The 25496-nt window shown below is 44.0% G+C and overlaps 2 protein-coding genes across 4 annotated transcripts; both read left to right on the forward strand.

Annotated features, from left to right (window-relative positions):
• The first annotated feature begins 335 nt into the window (after nt 1-335).
• LOC136442348 (organic cation transporter protein-like) lies at nt 336-8713 on the forward strand. The gene is made up of 9 exons (XM_066439148.1): nt 336-1201; nt 2180-2283; nt 3097-3251; nt 3741-3909; nt 5797-6051; nt 6477-6691; nt 7346-7454; nt 7605-7814; nt 8238-8713. Exons 1-9 carry the CDS (start codon nt 836-838, stop codon nt 8350-8352), a joined length of 1698 nt encoding a protein of 565 aa, XP_066295245.1. The 5' UTR covers nt 336-835; the 3' UTR covers nt 8353-8713.
• A 5214-nt stretch (nt 8714-13927) lies between these two features.
• On the forward strand, nt 13928-24237 carry LOC136441276 (photoreceptor-specific nuclear receptor-like). Of its 3 annotated transcripts, none has more exons than XM_066437471.1 (9): nt 13928-14278; nt 16791-16953; nt 17692-17834; nt 20125-20258; nt 20730-20934; nt 21358-21585; nt 22013-22195; nt 22615-22715; nt 23046-24237. In XM_066437471.1, exons 1-9 carry the CDS (start codon nt 13978-13980, stop codon nt 23184-23186), a joined length of 1599 nt encoding a protein of 532 aa, XP_066293568.1. In that variant the 5' UTR covers nt 13928-13977; the 3' UTR covers nt 23187-24237. The 3 variants fall into 3 exon arrangements, with proteins under 3 accessions (XP_066293568.1, XP_066293569.1, XP_066293570.1); XM_066437472.1 differs by having other exon boundaries at nt 13929-14278; nt 17692-17807; XM_066437473.1 differs by lacking the exon at nt 13928-14278 and adding an exon at nt 14669-15049.
• Nucleotides 24238-25496: the final 1259 nt, after the last annotated feature.

Below are 25496 nucleotides of genomic sequence, written 5' to 3' on the forward strand. Positions count from 1 at the left end.
GCAAGGGGAAAAAATACATGTACTTCACTCCCTTGTGGTGAAGTAATGAGCAAACATTGGAGGACTGTATTTAAATTAAGCCATTGCTAGAAAAAATCAAGGGGTAACCAGTAACTGAAGCAATGACCCTGACTTGTCTGATCTTGTCTAAACGAACGATACGATTGCGTACAACGATTAGTAAAAGAATATTAGTTGGGCTTTCTTATCATTTGAAGAGGGAAAATCGTGTCTTTAGTCACATGATCATGAAAGATGGTCCCCTGCAAACTTCACACAGTGTGACTACAGGGTACCATCTGTCATGATAATATAAAAGGCGTGAAGAAATTATGCAAAGTCCTCTTGTATGAAAAGCATGTTGACCCAAGAACTTAGGGGTTCAAACCGAAATGGACAACTCATCATAACTTCAATTTGAACTTTTCAAAATCCATTTCAGTTGGCCGTTGGTTGCAAATTTCTGCTATTTTTTCAGCAACCCAGTGAGTCTGGTAGAGACTATATGATGTTAAAACAGTGAGGCTATTTCGGCGAAAACAAAGAAAAATAACGTCACTCAACCTTTGACCTACCGTTATCTGCTCCAGGCCTTTGCCCAGTTCAGCTTGGTTAATGATTGCTGCCGAACGTATACAGCTATTGTTTGTATACAAGATCCCGCTATTTCATCAAACCTCCTTGGTATACGGTGTACATAAACTATTGTGACTCCGCTTTAGATGCATCTCCACGGACGATCTGAAACGCGTCTTGCCCTCGCGCTACCGTAGCCGTGACTTCTGTCAAACTGGTCCCTTGCCAGCCCGCACGTCACCGCTAGCTATAAGGCAGGATGGACTACGACGCTGTTGTGCAGCACCTGGGAGAATTCGGCACGTATCAGCGCCGTCTAGTTATCATGCTGAGCCTCATAACCATCCCTGCAGGCTTGCACACCGGAGCAATGACTTTCATCGCAGCCATTCCCGAACACCACTGCCGGGTGCCTCAGATGACGTCGGCGGGCTTCAACCTGACCAGGCCCAAGGCGTTAAACCTGAGCATCCCGCTGGAAGTGGTGGAGGGCACGCGGGGACTCAGCCGGTGTAGGAGGTACGACGTGGCCGACCAGTTCGGCTGGCTCAACAGAAGCACCAGCACCTGTGAAGATGGTTGGGAGTATGATCAGAGCCGGTACCTCAGCAGTATTGTTACTCAGGTATAGTCAACCATTTTACTTTAGCACGACCCTGGCTATGCATGGGTATTCTCCTTATTTGGCCTCCACATCCTGTCTACTTTTCTATACATTTGTACATGTATATGTGTGTGTCTACTTATTCTGCTGTCAATAGAATGTATTTGTTTGGGGGTAATGTTTTTATATTGCGGCCACAACATGTTGACACGAAAAGCGCCCTTGACTGTAACTTTGTATTATTATTCGCACTCACGATTTTTGTTGATGGGTAACTGTAAACACTAATGAAATACTCTTGTTTATTTTGCGAAACACATAAGATCCGCCTCGCCAATATTGACACTGCATGATTTAAACGCCGATGCGATCCATGTGTTTTGTGTCGACGGGACAAACGCTGGATGAAATATCTTGATGTTACCGTGACTGAGAGACTACTGTACTTTCCCGACCTAGGCCTCCTACTGTTCACGTTGTAGCTAGCTGATCTTTGTGCTCTGAACCCTTGGCCATGCATATGTATGTAGGCCACACTGTGTATACCACATGGTGCTGGGGAATCACACAGTGAGATCTGGCTAGCAAAGAGTAGCCAGCTTTGTTACCGCTGTTGTAGTCGGCTGTGTAGCCACTGCTATGTAAGAAAATAAAACATTACTGGTGTTTCTTTATTTCTTTATTGAGCTTCTCCATTTATAAAATGGAGGGGCGGACAATAGCCTCTAGCAGGCTCCACAGGTCGATGGAAAAATAGTAGAAATTGGCCAAATTGACGGATAACATGCAAGGGGGGTTAGTCCGCTAGAGCTAGTGGAGAGGAGAGTGGCGACGGAGTGTTAATCAAAATAACGGATGACTGAAATATGACATCTAGTTCAGACTTTGGATGTGAAGATTTTGAAGGCGGAAATAAGTGTTAGGTAACCGTTGAATGGAGGAACAGTGATTGTTAACATCCATGAGTAGAAGAGAGATGTGCTTCATTGTGCCGTACAGTACGACTTGGTGTGCGACAGGGCGTGGCTCAGGGAGATGGCACAGTCCATCTTCATGGCGGGGGTGGGCCTGGGTGGCATCATCTTTGGCCTCATATCTGACAGGTAAGGACGGTTCTGTTTTGTATGTAAAGATGCCATGATTCTTATTTATGCACCTTTTTGTCACAGATAGTTAGTTTTTGTATACAATATTGTATCACTTCTGTAATGCTACTTTCACGTATTGTTCCAACTTTAGTATGATGTTATGATTCTGTTCTTGGTTGTAAAAATTGGTGGAGGTGAATAAAGTGGTGGAAAAAAAACTTGTTTAATCTAAAAAAAAGGACAGTTCATATGAGCAAGTACATGTATGTACAAAAGAGTGCAAATTAAGTTAAGTACAATAATGACAAAATACGTTTACCTTGCTTAATAATGATAAAACAAGTATATTCATGTTACTGACCTACTGTTTATTTTAGTGCAACATAACACTTTAAACGTCGACTGAAACCCACGATTGTGAACATACCGTCTAATATACAGTCAAACTCATCTGTAGTGACCATCTAAAGGCCCCGTTCATGATTGAAAAAGTAAAACGGTTCGAACCGTTTCAGCAAAGTAAACCGTAACGGGTTCGTTCCGTTTTATTCTGAACCTCCTCGCGAGGTAGACTGCAACGGTTCAGAATAAAACTTAACGGTTTCGCGGAATTGTCATCATGAACGCAAAAGCGTTACGGAACTGGTTCACATTGATGTTTATGACATCGTACAACCAAGGATAATGTCCTTGGTACAACAGGTTGCCACTGGTCACTTGGAAAAAAACAAAAGGTGACCACAACGGCCAAGCAGTTGTGGGCATTAGTAGGGGTTGTGTCTACTAATCCATATGCATGTATGTTTTATTTCCGTTCAATCGTCCCAGATTCGGACGTCACGTGACGCTGATGACGTGTCTCCTGCTGCAGCTGACGTTCGGCGTGGCCGCGGCGTTCTCCCCTAACCTCGGCACGTTTGCCGCCCTCCGCTTCATGGTCGGGGCGGTCAGCAACGGGGCCTTCTACTCTGGGTTTGTGCTAGGTACGGCAGAACAACTGCTAATACTAGTATGACAAATACTGCTTATACTAGCATGCCAATCATATTTTTCCTCAGAAAGAAAGAAAGAAGAAAAGAAAAAGTAAATAGATAAGAAAGATATTAAGACGGATAGGGAATGCTTAAAATAGATCTTGATATAATAGAGGTAATAGTTTTCTACACGGCATAGTTCAATCCTACATATTTTTAACGTTCATTTTAAACAAACGATTACAACATTACCTTGAAAGAGAAAACTTGATTCAGGAAAAAATACCAAACAAGGGATAATGTTTTCGTACTTAAAACACTAACTGGCCAACAAATCTCCAAACCTGCAGGTAAATTATATGCTTGTTTTGTAGATTTCCGCAAAGCGTTGGAATGGCTTATTTTGCAAACTTATCAAAATTGCGATCTCTTCCTACAAGTTGAATCAACCCGTAGTCTGAATATGACCCGTCATTATATATATTCCCGCACTACTAGGTATCGAGAGTTTAGGGCCCTCCAAGCGCACGACGTTCGGTATGGCGATGTGCCTGCTGCCCGCTGTCGGGTACCTGATCCTGGGTCTGATGGCTTACTACATCCGGGACTGGTGGCTTCTACAACTGGCTCTGTCCCTACTGACTCTTCCCTTACTCATGTTCCGGTGGTATGTTAACGTTCTTAGTTATCAGTTGATTTTGAATCAGGTCAGAAAGTATAATTGTTTGTTGAGGATTGCAATAGGGTAGAAGGCTAGGGATGAGAAACGGATTCTTAAGACGAAAGAAAGCATCGAACAAATTGGTTCGACTTCAACGTTTTAACGTACTAGTATTTGAAGAGGTAGAAGAAAATACTGTGACACAGAAGTCAACAAAGACGCAAACGTGAGCTGTGTTGCCCTGACAAACTGCCCTGGGCTCTCATTAAACATGCCCGGTGTTTGTCTAACACTTAGTGATATGTCTGTTATACAAGTACATGGTCAAATTTACTTTGATAACGTTGAGTTCAATTCTATGAATAGGCACGTTATCCATGGATCCAGTAGTATGAGTTAAACCAACACTTTTCTCTCCATTCCATCAAGGGCTTTTTCCTGAATAGGTAACAACCTGAACATGCCGTCCATAATCCAATCCTCGCCTTGACTAATCTTAATAGGGATGGATAGAAACATGCGGAAAGGAGAATTGATAAGTCCTGTAACCCCACGACTATAAGATTGTCCTATCATCCTGACTGAAGAAATTAGCGAGTTATCAATTTGATTTTGAATCAGGCCAGAAAGTATGATTGTTTGTTAAGGATCGGAATGGTGTAGAAGGCTAGGGGTGAGAAACGGATCCTTAAGACGAAAAGGAAAGGAAGGAAAGTGATCTCGATCCAGTTTTAGCTCACTGAAGAGCTATTCTTCCACTGGTCATGACAGAGAAGACAGACGCTATGTACAGTATTTACAGGTTCATTGTACCGGGGAAATTCCCCTAGCTCTTTTCGACAAACACTATGGACATTGGACCATAGCTATTAAAGGACTGCGACCCTTTCCGGTAGCGTGCATGTCGAGTGAGCGACACAGCCGGGATCGAACTCACTGTTTCTAGCTCTAGAGGCAAAGAAAGCATCGAACAAATTGGTTCCACTTTTAATGTATTTGAAGAGGTAGAAAAAATGCTGTGACACAAAAGTCAACAAAGACGTGAACGTGAGCTGTGCTGCCCTGACAAACTGCCCTGGGCTCTCATTAAACATGCCCGGTGTTTGTCTAACACTTGGTGATATATCTGTTATCCAAGTACATGGTCAAAGTTACTTTGATAACGCTAAGTTCAATTCTATGAATAGGCACATTATCCATATTACATACCTTTCCTGGGTCTTAAACCAACACTTTTCTCTCCAAAATCAAACATTCCATCAAGGTAACAACCTGAACATAATGCCATCCATAATCCAATCCTCGTCTTGACTAATCTTACTGAAGGTGGATAGAAACTTACTAAAAGGAGAATGAATACGTCCTGTTTATTCCACGACTATCAAAGTTAAAGAAATTAACGAACTATTAAAGGAGTACACAGAAAAAGAGAAACCGAGGGACTATACATGTATGTAATCATAAGTGCTAGACGTTAAAGAAGGACAAGAACAACAGCATGTGTAGGCCTAGCCTAGACTCCTTCCGGCTGTTTTCTTATTAGTTACCGTTTTCTTATTACATATCTTTTCCTTACCATACTCGGCGAGCAATACGAAAGGAATTAAAGAAAACGGTAACAGAAAAGAAAACAGCCGGGAAGAGTCTGCAGCGGAGGCTATTCAGGCCTAGTCTCTACCAGACTAACTACGCCGGCTATAGGGAGAATATTTGCCAGGGTTTCATTTTCACGTTCATTATGTGATCTTCACCGTGGACTGTCTCTACTGGTAATTATTCCTTTTTCTGCCAAATTCTACGTTCCATACGTCTGTAGGAGGGCCTGGTGGAGGCTAATTCAGGCCAACAGCAACATATTTAGGCCAACTCATTTTCTTTATATCCTTACGCCAGGTTTATATCAGAGTCTCCCCGATGGTTAATCGTTGCCAAGAAAACGGAAAAGGCGAGGAAGGCCATCGAGCGAATCGCCAAAGTAAATGGCGTCGACTTCTCACCTGAGACCTTTGAGAAGTTGAACGGCTGTACAAAGGTCCGAAATGACGATGGAGAGACGCCACCTAGCAACAGGAACCGGAAATACAGCATTGTAGATTTGGTCCGCACCTCGCAGATGAGAAAGATAACGCTTGCAATGAATGTAGCATGGTGAGTTTCTCAATCTCGTATCTATTGTATATAAAACACATTGTGCGTGTGCCGATCATCTAAAAGCCTACAGTAGTGATCTCGTTTCTATAAGGCATTTTGCCTTGAATTCTCCACAAGATTTCATAGACAGCACCGCGTCTTGTATTCGGATTCCTCAACTCAAGAAGTCAATTTCAAACTATTCTTAAGAAACATATTTTTCTGAAAAAGGGTGTTTAAGTTCCTATCGTAAGGGTCACAAACGGATACAATCAATCGTTCTAAAGACTTCTACAGACGGTCTTAATTTCGAAAAAAATCCTTGACATATGTCGCCCCTGGATTTGAGAGCATTTCGCGATGGAAAAATCGTGACAGATACCATGTACCACGACATGTATCATTGTAAGTACAGGGATTTGATATCTACTTTACCGTTCCAGGTTGATCTCAGTGTGCGTTTACTACAGCCTCATGTTGGGGACGTCGCAACTGGTCGGGGACCACTACGTCAACTTTGTCCTTGGCGCATGCGTGGAAATAGTCGCAATATTTGTTGCCTGGATAGTGATGACTAAATGGGGCCGGAAACGTCCTTTTATCGGCTTCATGTTTGTGGCCGGAGTGTCCTGTCTAGCCGCGGCTAGCGTGCCTCGTGGTAAGTAACATGTACTATAATTCCGCTACCCTGAAAAGATGCGTCCAAACGGATCCCCAACCCAACGTCCCCAACTGTGATGCACTCCTGTATATCTAAAGTTCTAAACTGTGCATACCTGGGGGTGCTACACTAGATATATCTCAAACCCACTGTTTTTCAAAGTGACGGATTTATGTAACCAGGCGGATTAATGTTAATTGAGGTTAGAAGAACTTCATCTCCCGACAATTCTAACAGGTACAATTAATGGCGGAAACAGTAGAGACAATCTGGCTCTGTATGCTAATATTCTAGGACAATGTGTTGATAACAGTATGCTGCTTCAGGAATGTATAGCATAGTTGAACAGTATGACGGCGGGCGGTATAAACTTCCTGGCCCTTTTGGCCACAACGTCACGTGACTTGGGCGACTGGCCATTTAATTTCTGAAAAAGACTTAAGTACTCACGATTACATTAGGACGGTCAAAATCTTTGTCTATGTACTGTACTATAGAACCTGATTCCATTGCCATTGGTCAATAGCGTTCCTCAAGTCGAGGCCATATGCTTCTCTACCGCGTTATGTCTGCTCCAGCCCACAAGCTTGCTGAAGGTTAGGTAGCTATTACTGAATTGACATCCCTTTTCACGACTTTTCACCCATGCAGACTTAGGAGTCCTCGCCACGACGCTGGCCATGGGCGGGCGGTTCGGCATCAGTATTGGGTTCTGCACGCTGACGGTGTACGCGGCTGAGGTCTTCCCAACAGTCATTAGGTACAAAAATAGCTAGTAATGACTTACTTTCATTATGAATTATGTTGTTATTTATCCCAAACTAGTTAAAAGGTGAGAGAGAAAAGAAGAGATGTTGTAGATAGACATACAGATCAGATAGATTGTCTTTGAACTTTTTGTTGTACACAGAAATATCGGTGTCGGCCAGGCCAGTATGGTTTCAAGAATAGGTGGTGTCGTCTCGCCGTTCATTGGTCTCCTCGGTACCGTCTGGCGGCCCCTCCCCCTGCTGGTGTACGGGGTGCTGTGTTGTGTGGCGGGGATGGCCGTTACAGTCCTTCCCGAGACGCATGGCATGTCCCTTCCGAACACACCCGAGGATATGGAGCGCCTAGCAAGGTATTCCCTCACCTTTCCACATATTGAGCCCAAAACACCGTGGCCCGTGATACGGCGCAAAAGTGCTTCCGCGGCGGTCCTTAGAAGTGCTTTCGCGCCTTGTCTATGTGGGCCACGGTACAGAAAGTTTATATCCCTAATTCACTGGTCAAGTTGTTTTATGACTGAATTGCTGCTCTTCGACTACGAAAATCATGGGGAAAGAAACTGACATTGAAAATGTTAAATAAAAACACGACCTGAAAATCTTTATATCATCCTAAACCACTGAAATGTTTAAGATCACGAGTGTGGAACCATCGTCTTGCCCCTTCCAGCTTTCGTCGCTTTCCTCAGCTATGTCACATCATAAACGTTTATAACTTTATATACATTACAGAGCATTAGTGTCGTACAAATATGATTCTTCTGTTTTTTGTCCAGAAACTTGTCGACACCCAGTCCACCGAAGTGTCCGGATGAGACAGAACACGCGGTTCCCATCTCAAAATCACGGTCTGCTGCGACAACCATCTACGAGATGGTCTCAAGCGTGTGAACTGCGCATGCGCCATTCTCTGTGACGCAATCGTCATCCCATTCCTGATGATCTCACCGCAGATGTGTGAGTTTGGTTCGCTTTGGTGAGGCCAACAGCAGAGAGTAACGCACCAGCAGTAAAGACGCGGAAAACGAACCCAAAATACAATTTATAGCTTCTGAGTGCTAGCATGCTTGAAATGCACTGGAATATTTATTTTGTCTAGTGCTAGTACTAATGAAGTTTTGAAAAAAATGCCATTACTTCTAAGAACAACCATGTCCATCTTCTCGTAGTGTTAAGTTGCTGTAAAAGGTACCATATCAAGTGATTTACAAACAGACACGTCCCTGTTATGATTAAATGTATTCAGATCATGTGTTGCTTGTGCATGTATGTCATGATCACATTTCTGCATTGTCACCATATGTGGAACTAATGTATGTCTGTTGCTTATCATACTTTATACGGGAGGCAAGCTGCGTCAAGAGATGCCTCAAGAGATCAGGGCTAGAATTCACTTTAGACCTGGGGTTAGAAATGAGACCATGCATCAAGGTAGGGTTGGCTATGGAATGGGAATGTGATTGCATCGGACCATCGTCCATTAACAGTGACTGCAGGACAGTGTGCACGGATTGTACGTGCTAACCTGTGGATGGGACGTCGCTTGCGTGCGTGAGGGTGTGTGTGTGTGGGGGGGTGCGGGGGGTGCGTGCGCACGTGTCGTGCTTGGCAAGACCAACACCCAGCTGCCCTTTTTGGACGAGACACAACTGAGAAAAGGGCGTTGATGCACCTATGACGCACGTATGCAATATGAAAAGAGCATCTTTCTTGTCCTTGGCACTCCCATCTCCATTGGGATGACTAGGGCAAAGCCGGGGGTTGTCAAGCGAATATACCCATTAATGTCATCCAGGCGTTACGTAGATAACTTGCCGTTTCTTACGGTGACAACACTCGTATTTGTGTCCGACCGTAGGTGTCAGCTGGTAGTAAAGGTCGCCATTTTGGGGCGCAGGTGTTGAAAGACCTTTGACCCTGCACATTGTTGTTGTAGGTCTAACGACCACCCTGAGGTGTGGGTTACTGGACAAGATGGATCTGTGGGTAAACGACGCCGGACAGGGGATTTCATAGCATTCATGTCTTTAGACTCCACATAAAAAGTGCGCCGTCCAAAGCTTAATGACACTGACAGGTCATTTCTTCCCATTTAAACCTTTCATACAATGGTCATTGTTATTAAATAATGAGATTATTGAACAATGGCTTTTCTTATGAACAGTGTGCGAGCTTTCGGCAAGAATCTAAAGCTTTACAGTACTGCAGTCTAATGTTTCTACTTTTTGATCAGTTTGAAATGTGTTGACAGATCCATACTGCCACAGTGAAGACATTTTCAGGAACATTCATGTACTCAATATAGTCGGGACTCTAGATAACTTCTTGTGAACAATATCTCGGATGGATATACATGTACTGTACCATGTATTGGTTTCCATTTTGATTCCGACATCTTTGTTTTGTGTCAGATCTATCCTAACGATTATTTGGAAAACAAAATTTCACATCGTCCTACGTTTGGTCGATGCCATCATTGTTACGATGTGCACGTGATCTGTTTTCTTTATTTTTCGACTTAACATACACTTTCAAACTTTCATGAGTAGATCTACAAGAAAGTTCTTCGAAAACAACTGTCATTTGCACACACAAAAATATCCGCTGTAAGGAAGTCATTGGTTAATCGTTATAACATCCCCTTTCTTTGCATTTGAAATCTGTACGTTTTCACAGATATAAAAGAAAATCGTAAACGCGGTCCACATCACCTGGATGAGACACAAACTGATGCAGTTATACGATGTCTGAGGCAGACGCGGCAAAACTGGACCTTTGTTCGTGTTTAAGAGGACGGCTTATTGAGATTTCTTCCCGCTGAGAAAATTACGGCGTCCGTTGTGGCGAGGTGTGAGGACCTGGCCAGATTTACGGGTGGCCCGGGGCGCGCGTGTGGCCTACAAAAGTACCGAGAAAAGAAAAGTTACAGGAAGAATACCACAACGAGGAACTAAATTGAATACGCTTTTATAACACGCGTCTTTTCACGGATTCCATTGTTGTTAATATACGTCCTTTTTTTACACTGTCATAGTTGCCTTTAGACTGAGAACCAAAATATTATTTTACGCTCATGAAGGCCAGACTGTTACTGACGAAAGTTATTGACGAAAGACAGCGGATGCCGTTTCCAGATTTTCTGCAGTTGCTTGAGGTACTGTTATCTTGCGCAACTTTATTTTTATGTCCATGAACATACATGTGTATGTGACATATGAAAACGACACAGCTTGCAAACGAACTTTAGAAAAATATCGACGCTAGTACAGTACCGTTTTGTTGTCTTTTGACAGGTGCCTATAACCTCCTTGGACAGGAACAGTACAGGAATGGTATACTCAGATGTTGAAAAGGATCTCCATAGAGAGCATATTATACATAAATGTTCACAACCCGGTCTGTGAGCTACAAAAGAACTGAGTTCAAATGATAGAACTGGCGAGAGAATGTCTCCATTTTCATTATTTTCCATGGTTTGCAATATGTTTCCTTGAATTGGTAGGATTCCGGTGCAAATTCTTAGTCTTTAAAAGTACATTATTCTTCTAATGTCTAAAGAAGACTAATGTGTTCAATATTGGCACGGCGTGTCCGAAATGTCAGGCACCACAATTATCCAGCTAAACGGTCAATAAAACCGGCAATTAGTCAAATTGAACGGTGCGGAGGCGCGCACAGGTGGAGAGCGACCCCTAGCGGGAGGTCGGCCGTCCGCTTTGTGTTTGTCAGACAGGGTTTATACAAACGGGTCTGGCCGCTAACAAAGGGAGGTTCAGGCTGGGTTTGTACAGGAGCGACCTTTACTCGGCCACGCGCTGGTGTTTGTAAAACACGCTACCAGCCACGCGGCGGACTGATACCGTCCGTCCAACACACGTGGCCTGCAGCGCAATTAAATCTTTCCGTTTCGTTTACGACATTGAATATTTTGTCGGCTCTTTGGAAGCCAGTGTTGGTAGTACAATTTTGCAGACACCACGGAAGTCGCCTCTCAAAGTTAACAACCCGTCAGTAATTCTGAAAGAATAAGATAACGCTCAAATACATATTAAATAGACTGGAACTTTTTTTTCTCTACACAGACGCAGCCACTGTATTTTGTATGCTTATTGTGTGTTTCCTAGTCTTTCTATTAGAGACGTTCACAATCACCATACAAAATAACTATGTATATACAGCAGCAATGATGAACATGGATGAAAATGTAACTATAGGTGATACGTATTCATGAATACGTGGCTGAAGATGAAACGCCGCTTTTCCTATTTTAACCTCCTTGCTTAAAGTATATAGTATATATGTCCCCCCAACTAGGTAGGTATATGAAGAACCAGGACACTGCTAATTATCCCTCCCCTTCACTCAACTGTCACCACGTAACAAGACCCTTCTATAGGTTGCAGGTTACAAAAGACCAGAACATTATCCCTTCCTCCCCCAAGCAAAGCTCGAAACGAGTTCGACTCACTGAGAGTGAGCACTGACTAAAGGGGAACGCTGTGGCCTGCTCGGGATATATCCCCATAGCCGGTTTAACCGCCCTTCGGCGTAACACACCAGCCAGATTTGATGAACAAAATTAACTAGATGATTTGGACGTTGTGTTCACATAGTTTGTAACGTAGGGCGCATGGAGGGGAAATGTCCCGGGACCCTCGCGAATTTTGTTGGCTCTTTGGAAACCAGTGTTGGAAGTACAAACTTGCAGTCACCTATGAACGTAAACAACCGTCAGTAATTTTGATAGAATAAAATAACGGTCAACAACACAACGGTCAACGCCCTAACCGTGAAGTTACACTATGCCATGGTTTAGAGCAGGAACGTCCTAATGTAATGACTGGACAGTCCAAGGAAAGTGAAGAATCCTTTTGACATATATCCAGTCCTCTGCGGTTGTAACTATGTTACATGATAGCGGGAAAGTGCCGTTAATGCGTCCTAACATATGGGAAAACGCACAACAGTGATACTTACAATTGCCTCTACATTATTGCGGGCGATTATGTCTCTAGAACATACACGAAAGAACAAAATAATGCGACAGAGAGATGAATGCCTTATTCGCAATATTACCTTCATAATGCCTCTATGGACACAAAGCTCACAAAAAACGAGAGTTCTTACGTTGTCAAGGGAAGATTTGTTCTCGTTTGATTGTTCAAAAACTAATAGTTTTAGAATACCAACAGATCTAGGGAATCTCCAGGTTACTAGGTTTTGTTGCAATATGCAGATTGAATCGCAGATTAGCAGAAATCCTTGTCAACTGTCGGCCGGCCAAACCACCGGTCCCGGTCCCTAACCACCGGGCTCGGTCCCAAATCACCGGGCTCGGTCCCTAACCACCGCCACGCCGCGCGGTATGGGCCGTACATAGCGGGTGGACCATCGTTTCAGTACCAAGGACGTCACGTACATTTAGTCCCGTATGTTGTGTTACTCAAGCACAACCGGGGCAGCATCTCAACAAAAGACTTCCTTGTATCAAATTTGCCAGTCGTTGTTACGTTTTGATACGTATTCCCCAACCCTAAAAAATCTCAATCTCATTCTTTTATCCGACAAACGAATTTAGTTCATGGTTGAACAAAGGGATTAAAGGAAAGGCTTTGTTATTTTGAGAGAAATCTAGCCCGGAATTGTAGAAAATGGACCTTGCTTTGTACAAGAATCTATCAGCAGGCATCAGCATCAAATCTTTAGCTTAACTAAAATTTAGAACACCTTTCATACTAGTAATTTCCCGTACATGTTTGCGTATGAAATCCAAAAGTCTATAAGGAAAAACATCACTAAAATAGATCCAATGCTCCTCTGTATATCTGTATGTATTCAAAATACGGGCAAGCGAAGGTTGTGTGTTCTAATTGCGTTATCTTAACTACCCACCAAGAGATCATCCGTATCCCGTTGCGGCTTGTGTGCGCTTTGGTCTTTTGTTTACCTTAGCTTTAAGCCAACACTCGGGTAGCAAAACACCGATTCAAAGGTTAGCCTCGGCGAATGGAGTATTTTTTTCTGAAAGGAAATACAACGTAGAAGAAACGATGTGAACAAAGAAACCCCCAGGAGATACGCGGCGGTAGAGGCGAGGATACAACCCTGACAAAAGCTGTGATGCAGAGCTAATGAGAGTTGGCAGCGACGCGCGAGCTAATTACCGTGTGATGGTGGTACGCCCAGCGGGCACACGGCGGCGGCCTGCCCGTGGATGCCGACTGACGTGCGCCGGGACTCGGAGCCAATCGGCGGCGGGAGAACAATCGCGCCGTCGCCGTCACACCTGGAGATTCCCACGGCACCGCCAGCCTGTGACGTGCGGGGGAGAGATGGTGGGTGATTGGAATTTGTAGGGGTGTCCGCTGAACTTTTCTTTGTTACAAAAAACTTTTAAGGACAGGATAATCATACAAAGTAAGGTATAGAAGGTACACCAGTCTCTAGAAAGTCTTAGGCTGTTTTGCTATCTGATACATTCGATATCTTAGAGTTGACAGTGTTTACCTGAAGAAAATGTTCTCATCGCAAGACACCTATTCTTGGAGATGGTTTGCTCCAAAAATCGCGGATATCAGTAAGAAATGTGACCCAAGTCATGACGTAACGCCGAGTCAGGAAGCCAAGTGTGTGGATAGCGAGACCTCGACACAGACGACTGGTTACCCGAGCACGATCGGAACGCCACTCCGCCGACTCGTCATCATCAACCCCCGGGACCCAACCGCGACCAACCCCGTCGAAAATATGGTAGACGCTCCGGTGACTTCAGTGGAGGGACGGCTCACACCTCCGATTTCGACCTCTGCGATATCAGGTAATTCTTTTCCTCTGATAAAACAAAGTCACTGTAACTCAGAGCACGGCACAGTTAACCTCAGAAACATATGCTTGATTGGCACCAAGATTGCTCGTCACAAATCCATCTTTGAAAATATCAAACGAACTTTTAGGTATAATTGTTTGCTCTTTTACCACATTTCCTGTGATGATTTTTTGTTTGATTTTTTGTTTTCTCTGCATAAAGTTTTCAGAACCTGTATGCCTGCAAGCCGCCCAGTCTAGTGCGTGTGTATTTTAACCATCATGTTCTTATGACTATAGTTTACCTTCACTCGACGCTCGAGTGTGGTTCCTTTCATACAGACGTACAAAAGCGGTATGTTTAAGGCATTAACGGTTTAACTGTCGAGTTAGCCTTGAAAAGCTGAAGACCCGGACAAACACGGATTGATAGCCGAGAACAATCGCTGGCAAATTGACCACTGCATCATTTCATCATTGCTCTTTCCTGGCCCTTTCTGCCCGCCGTGTTTACCCAGCGTGCGGTTATTGAAACAAGGTGTTTAGTACTTTGCTGCCAAAGACCCCCTTTATTTGCGCGCGCGTTTATCGCATGAACACTTGCTGGTTTCTCACATTAGCTGGTTGGTAGACCCACCCCCTTGTAAAAGCTGACACGGATGATAAGCGGCCGGGCGCGTGGCGCGTGCCATTCCCCGTCTGACTCCCGTCGCGAACGCAGGCGCCACGCGTTTTGTGAAGATCCTTTCGGCTTGTAGTTTTCACAAGATGACTTACGGTACAGGTGAGTCTATGGACAGGACACCCTGGCTTGCGATCAGGAGGACATTATGTAGTTAGTATAGCTTGTGCTTGGCTTTATGTCACGGGCTCTTCTTATCAAGTTGTTTCTTGTTCTTCTGTACTAGTGTTATGTCTCAATGAAGACTTCAGCCAGCGCTTCGCTAACGATACTACTGTGTCATGTTTCAAAGAGCCTATTGCAAGAGAGGGGCTTTCAAACCAAGGTATTGAAATGATTGCCCAAGTTCCAGAACTAATAATGACTGTGCCACGATATTTCTTCATAATTTGGTGTCTTATGTCATTTTATGTTTCATATCATTTATCTTTCCACGGAATCATATTTGCATTTTTTTCTCAGTGGTATTATGAAAAATTAATAACTGAGGTGATAAACAGATAAGTTTTAACTTTACGCCTTAATAAGAATAGCACAATGCTTCCAGTGGCCTCTGCTAGAAGTTCGAGCTCAGGCAGGTGAGGAAAAGTAAACAGAACTCACGTCAAGAGCCCCCGTTGCTACCTGCTTGTATATTACAGCAGGTGACTCGTGATTACCTGGCGGGCGGACAGGTAAACAGCGGCGCTGCGGTGTGTGGCGAGCGTGGCGGGCGTGTTGCCTGCTTTGTTGGCACTATACAATGTTTAGATATGCACAGCGAAGTGATTAAAGAAACAGGCAAGCACTCTATTATGTGCGTTTGAAGTTTTAATCTAACCACCGCGACGGCGCAAACGTTAACCGCTAGTTTCTACATGCTTTGTTTTATTGTCTTCCTTTACTAGGCGACAAAACGGCTTTCTCCTTTTCATTCCGCATAATTAGGCTGTTGTAGCCTCCATCAGGCCTTCATACGGGGGTATGAATCGTAGAATTTGGCAAAAGAGTCAGTCCACGGTAAAGTTAACCTTTCCCTATGCGTCTGCGAGTGAAACCCTCCGGTGACCAAACTTCCCTGGCAAATATTGTCCCTATAGGCGGCGTGGTTAGTCTGGTAGAGACTACGGCTGTTGGTTGTTCTGTTGGTTGACGCTTGTTCTACCCTTATCTTCCGTAAAGCCCCAGTCACACAGCAGGAAAAATAGATCGACCGGCAAGTCTGCGAGCTCTATTTTCGGCATTGTAGTAATAGGCCCGGTGTTCTCTCGATCATCGTGTAATTTGTAGAGATCGGCCGCTGCTCGCAGGTCCGTTCAATGTGGTGGGGTAGACTTTCAGGTGCAAGACGCACTCGACTCTCTGGCGATCTTTAAATTCGGCGACCTTCTGGCGATCAACAAGTGCGATAGAAGCTCGTCGACTGTGTGAGAGGGGCTTAAACTCTCCCATCGGTATGGCACGGGATCCTCACCTCACGTGAACAAACACTCCAATTGTTCTCAAACCGACAAACGATGTTGGATTAGATTTACCTCTGTCGGTTTTGAAGAAATTTCGAACCCTGTTCGTTGATACCCGTATACTATTTGTTTTGTTTGTTTTATGTTCACTTGCCTATTGGTTTATCATGTAATTGTAATCTTGTGCAAAGCACATCTCAAGATTTGCCTTTCTGTTTAGCCCTACTAGTCCAGCTATAGCACACGAACAGTGGGCTAGATAAATTACTAGTACGTCGTTATTCCATTCTGCACTGTAAGCTTTACATAAGGGCAGCTTATAGCCGGGAAAAAGATACACAAAACAAAAATATGCAAGAAAAAAAGACATCTGAAGTAAAAGAAACTCTCCCTCCCTGCAGAAACGGCGGCAGTGGTGACGGTGTCGCCGCCGCGCCTGACCAGCTCGACCCGCGGGAAACCTGACATCCCTTGCCGCATCTGTGGAGACCGCAGCTCGGGGAAACACTACGGGGTCTACAGCTGCGACGGCTGCAGAGGCTTCTTCAAACGGAGCATCCGCCGGTACTGACGATGTTTTAGTTTCCCTTTTTTTAAACCCAATTTGTGTTAATTTCTCTTCGAATTCTGCCGATTCTGAGACGTTTCGAAATGCTTACATAGAACAAATATGTGATGACTCCATGATTTCTTGAAGTGTGCTTGATATTCAACGCCGCATGTAACGTTATATTTTCTAATATCATCTGTGTCGTTGGTTGGACTTAACATTTTTTTAAAGACTTGCAATACAATGATCGTATAGCCTTTATGCAAAGTGAACAACATATGGCGTGAACAGCGCATTTGGCCTAAACTCACTATGGAATTGAGAACATCCTTTTTGACTCCATGAAATGTTCGGAGTCTTTTGTTTGGACTGTGTGTTTGTTTGGGTTGGTGTGTGTTCGTAGTTATTTGAATAAACTGTCAGAACAGTGACAGAAAGTCATTGAATGGGAAAATGACTATGTTCAATCAGTCCTCTTTTCCACGAAAGATTAGCATGGTCTACATGTGTGTTCTTGTCAGGCTTCACAGTAGCACTGTGGCCAGTCAGGAAAACTGCATCTTCTTACATAGCAATTCATAGTGGGGTTTTTTAACCAGGTGATCTCGACCAGTCTCTGACAAAAGGTAGTGTATGCTACATGAAACGTCTGATCGTTTCCAAAACCTATCCAGTTGCTTGGATAAATGTTTTCTTGCGCATTCTATTACCTGGATGTCTAACCTTCATCGATGCATCTTGTACTGACGCAGGAACCTTGCCTACATCTGTAAGGAGAACGGCTCCTGCGTGGTGGACGTGGCCAGACGGAACCAGTGCCAGGCCTGCCGCTTCAAGAAATGTCTGGACGCGCAGATGAACAAGGACGGTAGGACGGCAACACACTTCATTCATGGTACACTTATAACTGCGATGTGTGCGACTTAACGATATAACACACTTCATTCATGGTACACTTATAACTGTGATGTGTGCGACTTAACGATATAACACACTTCATTCATGGTACACTTATAACTGCGATGTGTGCGACTTAACGATATAACACACTTCATTCATGGTACACTTATAACTGCGATGTGTGCGACTTAACGATATAACACACTTCATTCATGGTACACTTATAACTGCGATGTGTGCGACTTAACGATATAACACACTTCATTCATGGTACACTTATAACTGCGATGTGTGCGACTTAACGATATAACACACTTCATTCATGGTACACTTATAACTGTGATGTGTGCGACTTAACGATATAACACACTTCATTCATGGTACACTTATAACTGCGATGTGTGCGACTTAACGATATAACACACTTCATTCATGGTACACTTATAACTGCGATGTGTGCGACTTAACGATATAACACACTTCATTCTTAGTACAATTGAACTGCGACGTATTCGACTTAACGATATAACACACTTCATTCATAGTACATTTGAACTGCGACGTATTCGACTTAACGATATAACACACTTCATTCATAGTACATTTGAACTGCGACGTATGCGACTTAACGATTGGAATGTGAAATACACAAGAGTTATCATAATAGTGCAATACCAAGAGCACTGTGTGCAAACGAACGGTCACGCTCACACCATATGTAGCTATGCATGCAAATGTGCAGGGAAAGTAGCAACAACAAATGGCTTAGCGTAAATTCAAATTAGATGTACAATGATCAACTCAGTTGTGACCATTCCGTTTAAGCTAATATTCACGATCACATGTCATCTCTTGTACTAAAATGAGATTACTACAGGCAAACAGGGGCTTCCGTGGTACATGTTTTCTGGGAGAAAAATCAAAATTCATAAGAAGAAACCACTTAAAACATGATTTATCCTCTATGAAATATTTAAACAAAAACGCCCCTGCAGTTCCAGAACAAGCTACAAGGGGGGCCAAACTTATGTTACTTCTTCCTGAGCAAAAGAGCTATCTACCACTCTCACAATCTAATCAAAAGCCTTAGCAAGTTATCGTGTTCACGGACAGAAACAAATATAACCTCCATTTTTTCTGCAGGTATTTAGGTCTGTCCAAAAGTGGCAGAGAGGACATAGAACGTCACCTACTGTTGAGTCGGCGTGCATATAAGGGGAACGAGTACACGAGTACAGATGTCTGTACAAAAAAAACTGCAACTGTGACAAAAAAAATGACGTTTCTCCTTCTCAATCTAATTCCAAGAAACAGCAACTTTTCCTGAAGGTATCTAAGACACAATTCAGATCTAAAGAAACCTAAGCACCTTCACGATTTCCAGAAAAGAGCTGCAAGGAATGGAGCTTTTAAATGGTATCGTGTACACGTAATGGTCCACTTTCAAAGAACTCTAGTGTAACTCTTTTCTTTTATCTTGCAAAGCTTTATCATCCGAGTTAGAATGGAAAATGACACCGCTCTGTTATCCGGAGATTGTTTTCTGGGAGATGAAGACATCAGCGAATTTCCTGCCCCTTAGAGTCGCTGGTGTAAATTGAAATCATGATTAAAGAGTTTGTCCTCAGGGCCTTTCATTATTGCTTCGATAAAGTTGTCCGCCACGCTCCAGCATTGAATCAAAGGCCACTAATGCCGTGCCCGTACTCGTATACGTCACAGGCCGCCGACACTTTGATAGACTCATTACTGTTTAATGACTCGTATTTCTATGAATCAAATAAGCTGTAGCAGCAGCTCGCAGACATGACCAGGAGCTTTAAAACTACTCTTTGAGCTAAAAAACTTCAAAGGGCCTCATCAGAAGAGACCGGGAGCGCTTGCTATTCAGATTATATTTACCGCCCACCTCCACATTGATATTTGGTCCGGAGGGACGCATCTTTGAGTGGTGATGTCTTTGTAACTTGTTTTTTCTCTGGAATCGAGTAGCTCTGGCCATTAGAAAGTATGTATTACGAGTCATGGATCACGTTGAACAAACGTTTTCTATTGTTTTTTATATCGAGAAAACTGTCCGCGTATGGTGAAGCGCGATGGGAGGGAGAGCATTGTTTTATGAACTCAACCATAGCTATTCAAAACCTGTATCATTTTCTTTAATGAGATCTACTCCTAGTTTCTAGCACTGCGTTACTTCTAGACTTTTCTAATTCTTAAAGAGTTTCTTCTCCCTAGTAACCGCTTTATCTCCAAATACTGACTGTGTCTTGTGCGTTTTGCAGCGGTGCAGCACGAGCGCGCGCCCCGATGCTACCAGTACCGGCGGGACGACTCGGCCCGGGCCAGCCCGCCCAGCCCGCCGAAGGTCGAGCACAGGATGACCCCTGGGGAGAACAGAGACGTCACTCCCATCAAGGTACGTCATCAGGGGCTTTCTCGTCAGGTGTCGTGAGGTAACAGTCCTCCTGAAGGGGTCGGTTAGAAGGTTTTCAAAAGTAACTACAGGGAAGTGCAACCACCTGTTGATTTCACCACCTGCCAGTCTTGTGTAGTTTGCAGATGATCACACGAAAGTCGATGTACTTTTCGTTGCGTCTTGTTGTAAACACCGGTACCCTTTTCTTTCTTTCACATGCTTTCACATACTTGTTTTGGCACAGAAGTTTTCCATAACATTTTTGTCGACATTGATATCCTTACTTTGATGACGACATATAAGTGGTCTGTGGATAAGAATCATTTGAAAATTCTCAAGAACTAAAACGAAAGAAAGTCCCATCCATCTTCCTTTGGAAAGATTTCCAAGTGTCATACTACAGCATATGTATATGACTAACACCTTCACCATGCCTCCACCCCCCCCCCCCCCCCCCCCCCCCACATCCAGGTCCCAGCCACCAGACCGTTCCTCGTGACGTATGACCAGGCAGGACTGTTGGACGGCAGAGCCTTCAGCCACCATCTGATGACGCATGCGCAGTCCAGTCACCTGACCGTGCCGGGGGAGACCCACCAGTTCTTAGACGCCATTATGCAGGCCGAAAAGCGGATACCTGTTCAGAGTCTCCATCAGGACAATGACGACAAAGACGGTAACTACAACTTTGACACCTTGTCATTGTTTGTGTGTAATATTGGTAGCCATACAGCCCTGTCATTCAGAGATTCAAATTAGTTAATCAGGCTCTGGCTCTACAGGAACGGACCTGTAACAGTTGCAGTATTACCATTATTAGAGAAATAGGCTGATGCAAAAAGCATATTCTGTGCACAGGGTGTCAACGGCGTCGACTGTTGGATTCAGTCTGTTTATTGTACTTTATTAAAGGCTCCTTTGCTTGGCACCTTCGAACAAGTTTCTGAAGTCACGTGTGTTTTCAGGTAATGTGTTCGAGATAGTTGGTCAAGCATTCTGAAGAAGAGGCCGGATCAAATATCCGGCCAGTTGTCAAATTGTCGCCTACTTGTTTGTGAGATGAAATCGAGCTGATTTTCCTTTTGTTCCTGTGATGTAGGGAAAAGCCCAAGGATGCCCACTGAGCATGCGCAGTACCCCTTCCCTGGCGCGGCGGACAACATGTACGAGACCGCGGCCCGGCTGCTGTTCATCGTCGTCAAGTGGGCACGGAATATCCCGTCATTCCTGCAGCTTCCGTTCCGCGACCAGGCCATCCTGCTGGAGGAGGCGTGGAACGAGCTGTTCGTGCTCAGCGCGGCGCAGTGGGCCATGCCCATAGACCCAGGTCAGTGTTCCCTTGATATATTCACATTGATGACCAGCCTGATTTAACCGGTCAGCCCCTGGTGGAAGGGCCATTACTGCCCCGCACAGCTGGAGTTTGGGTTATACAGACTACTTGATGACAAACTTTGCCATACACGGTGGAGTGTCAAAAAAGGTTGAAGACTTTTGAGATCATTTTCAATCTGGTGGATGTGAATCGGACTCGGAAGTACATTTGCAAACGAGGTGAAGATAAACGAATGTAGAAATGTAACGTTACATATAATCCATGCGTATACGACTAACGACAAGATGAACAGTCAAAAGTCAAAATTCAACAACTAATGTAAGACATGAGCACACACCGTCTTCCTTTTGAACTTGTTTGCATTGAAAGACGATAATCAAAATCTTGTAGTAATCTATATTCTCATGTACGTCGCCAGGATCCCTCCTCACGGCAGCCACGAGCAGCCCGTCGGGTGATCGCGTCATCCCGTCGTCAGAGCAGTCGTCTCTCCTGATGGCCGACATCCGGGGTCTTCGGGACGTGACGTCACGCTTTCAGGAGGCGCAGGTGGACCCGACGGAATACGCATGTCTGAAGGCCATCGTGCTTTTTAAGTCAGGTACTTTCCTGGTGATAATGAATGTTCAAGTACTGTTGTTATGTTAAGTGTTGTTCAGAACCAGACTGATAGGGGGCATTGTAGTCATTGACATTGAAATCTGTTTGCCAATACAGCATCTTGTATGTTAGACTAGCCTCCGTTGCAGGCTCTGAACCGGCTTTTTTGGGGGCTAAATAATACACTTTTTGCAGCCAGCCCGTAACAATCAGCCAACCCCGTAACTATCAGCCGGCTGATAGTTACGGGGTTGGCTGATTGTTACGGGTTGGCTGCAAAGAGTGTATTATTTAGCCCCCAAAAAAGCCGGTTCAGAGCCTGCAACGGAGGCTAATGTTAGACAGTCTTTTGTCTTTTTGTATACGGTGCGCCGTAGAAAACGATGAATGGCCACTCTAACATACTGCTACTCTCCCCAGACGCCCGTGGGTTAAGAGACGCCGTACAAGTCCAGGCGGTTCAGGACCAGGCACAGATTATGTTGGGGGAGTACATCGCCTCAAAAAATGCCGACGACAAGGTATATACTCATCAAAGACACCGCTCCAACTTTGTTCTTGACAATATTCCTACGGTTCTAGGAAATACTCAACCACTGTGCCATGACTAGTGAGGGACAGGTTAGCTTTACTAAACATGTACTGTAGAATCATAATGATCTTTGCAAAAAAAACGGCATTTTTCCCTCTGCATATCACCTGCAAAGCAAACGAGTCTTAGACTTCAAGCTTTGCGATATTGTTATTCTGTCAACACTATATGAGAAGTTTTAGATACATTGTTAACAGTTTGGATAAGTGACTTGAGGATCTGACGGAACTGACGTCATTGTTATCACGTGATTCTACAGGTGCGTTTTGGCCGGCTGCTGCTGCTGCTGCCGGCGCTGCGGGGGGTCCGTGCCCGCGGCATTGAGGAACTGTTCTTCCGCCCAACCATCGGCAACATCCCCATCGAGCGGCTCCTGTGCGACATGTTCAAGTCAAGCTAACCGTCACGACCACAACGGCAGTTTTGCCAAGCAGATGTAGAAAGGAAATATCGTAACGTTTCTCAACGTTTCCCGGAGCACTGGGCCTTAGATACTGTCTTGGCCCCGTGAATACTGTTTTGGCCCTTCAATACTGTATTGGCCGACAGAAGGATTTTCCAACCAAAAGATCTGCTTGAAAATATGGAGACAACGGAAGTCTTATCTTCAAGCAGATGTATGGCTCCGGCTTGTTTTGCGGGTCTTTCTCGGTGTTTCATATGTCTTATTCGGTGTAGAGGTGCCCGTTTTTACATGTTAAGTTCGCCCTAGCTAGGGCACCCAAGAAAACGTGCGCTGACTACTAGTATAATAATAGATTGATATACATGTAAAACAATCCAGAACCATACATCTGCTTGAACATCAATGAAAGACTACGTCCATTTCAATAATGACTTTACATACCGTGTATCAAAATTGATACAAAGTTAGGAATGACAGTTGGATAAAAGAAAGAAAATAGAACAGAGAACCGGACTTATAATAAGAATCAGAGAAAGGCATATAAATCAGCAATGAAGAGACAACGGCGCTTTAAATTTTCAAAGATTTGTGCAATGTTGTAGGCGTGCGTTATGTTGTACTACACTAGTGCGAACAGGGCAACTTACAAAAATCATGTAATTTAATCTAAATCAGTGTTAGAATTGTCAGTCATACAGTCAGAAGATCGGTAATACGCATGGCCACGTTGTTGAGGTCTGCGTTGTATCATTCACAATTGAAGACTACAGACGTTTAGTTGGTGTGAGTGAACAAGCGAACTTACGTAATGTACTATTACTAAAGTGTACTATATAGACATGCTACGGGCAGTTCTTTTCACAATATCCTGTTCTTCTGTGATTCTTCGCTTTCATAGGATGACGTTATAATATTGTGTCTTCTAGAGATTATTGTACAGGAATGCAGCTGCGAAGTCTTGTATTGCGTCGTGTCTTTATACCGTATTGTGCAGCTATATGTATACGTAAAGCGGTTAAGAAATAAACTGAGCTCCCAAACACAAGATACAGTCCAAGTAACCATTACATGCAACGACTAGATATAAAGAATCACCTTAAGGGCGCTGCTTTGAAAATAGTTCCTAAGAAACAAAACTATTTCTTTCTGGAACCCTCCATTTGCCAGAAAATGGGTTCGTCCTTTTCTGTAACAAGTTTTACAGTTCACTGGCTTCACTAACAACAAAGCACTAGCCGATATCAGGCCTGTTTCAGCACTGAAGGGAACGATCAAAATGCCCGGCCAGAATCACAGCTCCTTCGGGGCCAACTATTACCCCTACTATCACGTTGTCGGCAAGGACGGCACCTACTGTGGTAGAACGCCCGGTTCTAGGCGCCATCTCCCCCGTAAAGCTCGCATCCTGTACGCGGTGGCAGTGTCGTCCGTCGTGCTGGTTGTTGTCGTCGTGCTGACTGTTGTTGCCGGCGCCATGTGACTACGATATGGTAAGCTGTATCCTAATCTTTTTAATGCACATGAAAGAAGACCAAGTCTATATCATTTGATCGACTCCAGAAGTAACGCATACAGGGTGCGCGAAACAGTATGCCTGGTAAAATATGCAGATGGTAAGACAAACTGCTAGTTTTCCTTTTGAAAACTCCCAGATTTGTGCAATGTTTTAGGCGTGCGTTATGTTGTGCTACAAGGTATGCCGACACAAGCGCGAACAGGGGAACCCACAAAAATCATGTGATTAATCAAAATCAGTGTTAGAATTGTCAGTCATATAGTCAGAAGATCGGTAATACGCATACAGATGGTAAGACAAACTGATAGTTTTCCTTTTGAAAACTCCCAGGTAGACTTTATTTGTCCTTATCATGTCATGTCTTAAGACATACATCCTCTCTTAAGATGTTATTGGTTTCCCTTAAAGCATTGGACTTCCGACACGCCATAATCACATCATCTTTAAAGAAAACATCGAGCGAGAAAAATTAGACTGAGAATGTGGATGGTGGCTTGTTTGACAATTCTTCTCACACACGGTGTGGCAGATATAACTAGAGTTCCACGAACACTTTATCTTCGCCAAATAATCAAGGCTTATTATGGAGAGTGATTAATATTTACATGCTTATCACCCGCTGCAAATTTGATCATGCACCATACCATTTGGAAGTTATGCTGGGGGGGGGGGGGGGGGGGGAATGAGTCCAGTGTAGATAGTGTTAAAAATCATTTGGTGGTACAGGACTAGTATATGTGTAGAGTGTGCTGATATATGTAACAAGTTTAATGAACTTTCAGATGCTA

This window comes from Branchiostoma lanceolatum, chromosome 9 (assembly GCF_035083965.1).
Source record: "Branchiostoma lanceolatum isolate klBraLanc5 chromosome 9, klBraLanc5.hap2, whole genome shotgun sequence".
Taxonomy (NCBI): Eukaryota; Metazoa; Chordata; class Leptocardii; order Amphioxiformes; family Branchiostomatidae; genus Branchiostoma; species Branchiostoma lanceolatum.

Coding starts and splice junctions, on each gene's coding strand:
- LOC136442348 (XM_066439148.1), top strand. CDS start 836: ATGGACTACGACGCTGTTGTGCAGCACCTGGGAGAATTCGGCACGTAT. Junction 6,692..7,345: donor CGCGGCTAGCGTGCCTCGTG/GTAAGTAACATG, acceptor TCACCCATGCAG/ACTTAGGAGTCCTCGCCACG. Junction 7,815..8,237: donor GATATGGAGCGCCTAGCAAG/GTATTCCCTCAC, acceptor TTTTTTGTCCAG/AAACTTGTCGACACCCAGTC.
- LOC136441276 (XM_066437471.1), top strand. CDS start 13,978: ATGTTCTCATCGCAAGACACCTATTCTTGGAGATGGTTTGCTCCAAAA. Junction 16,954..17,691: donor TTCAAACGGAGCATCCGCCG/GTACTGACGATG, acceptor GTACTGACGCAG/GAACCTTGCCTACATCTGTA. Junction 17,835..20,124: donor GGCAACACACTTCATTCATG/GTACACTTATAA, acceptor TGCGTTTTGCAG/CGGTGCAGCACGAGCGCGCG.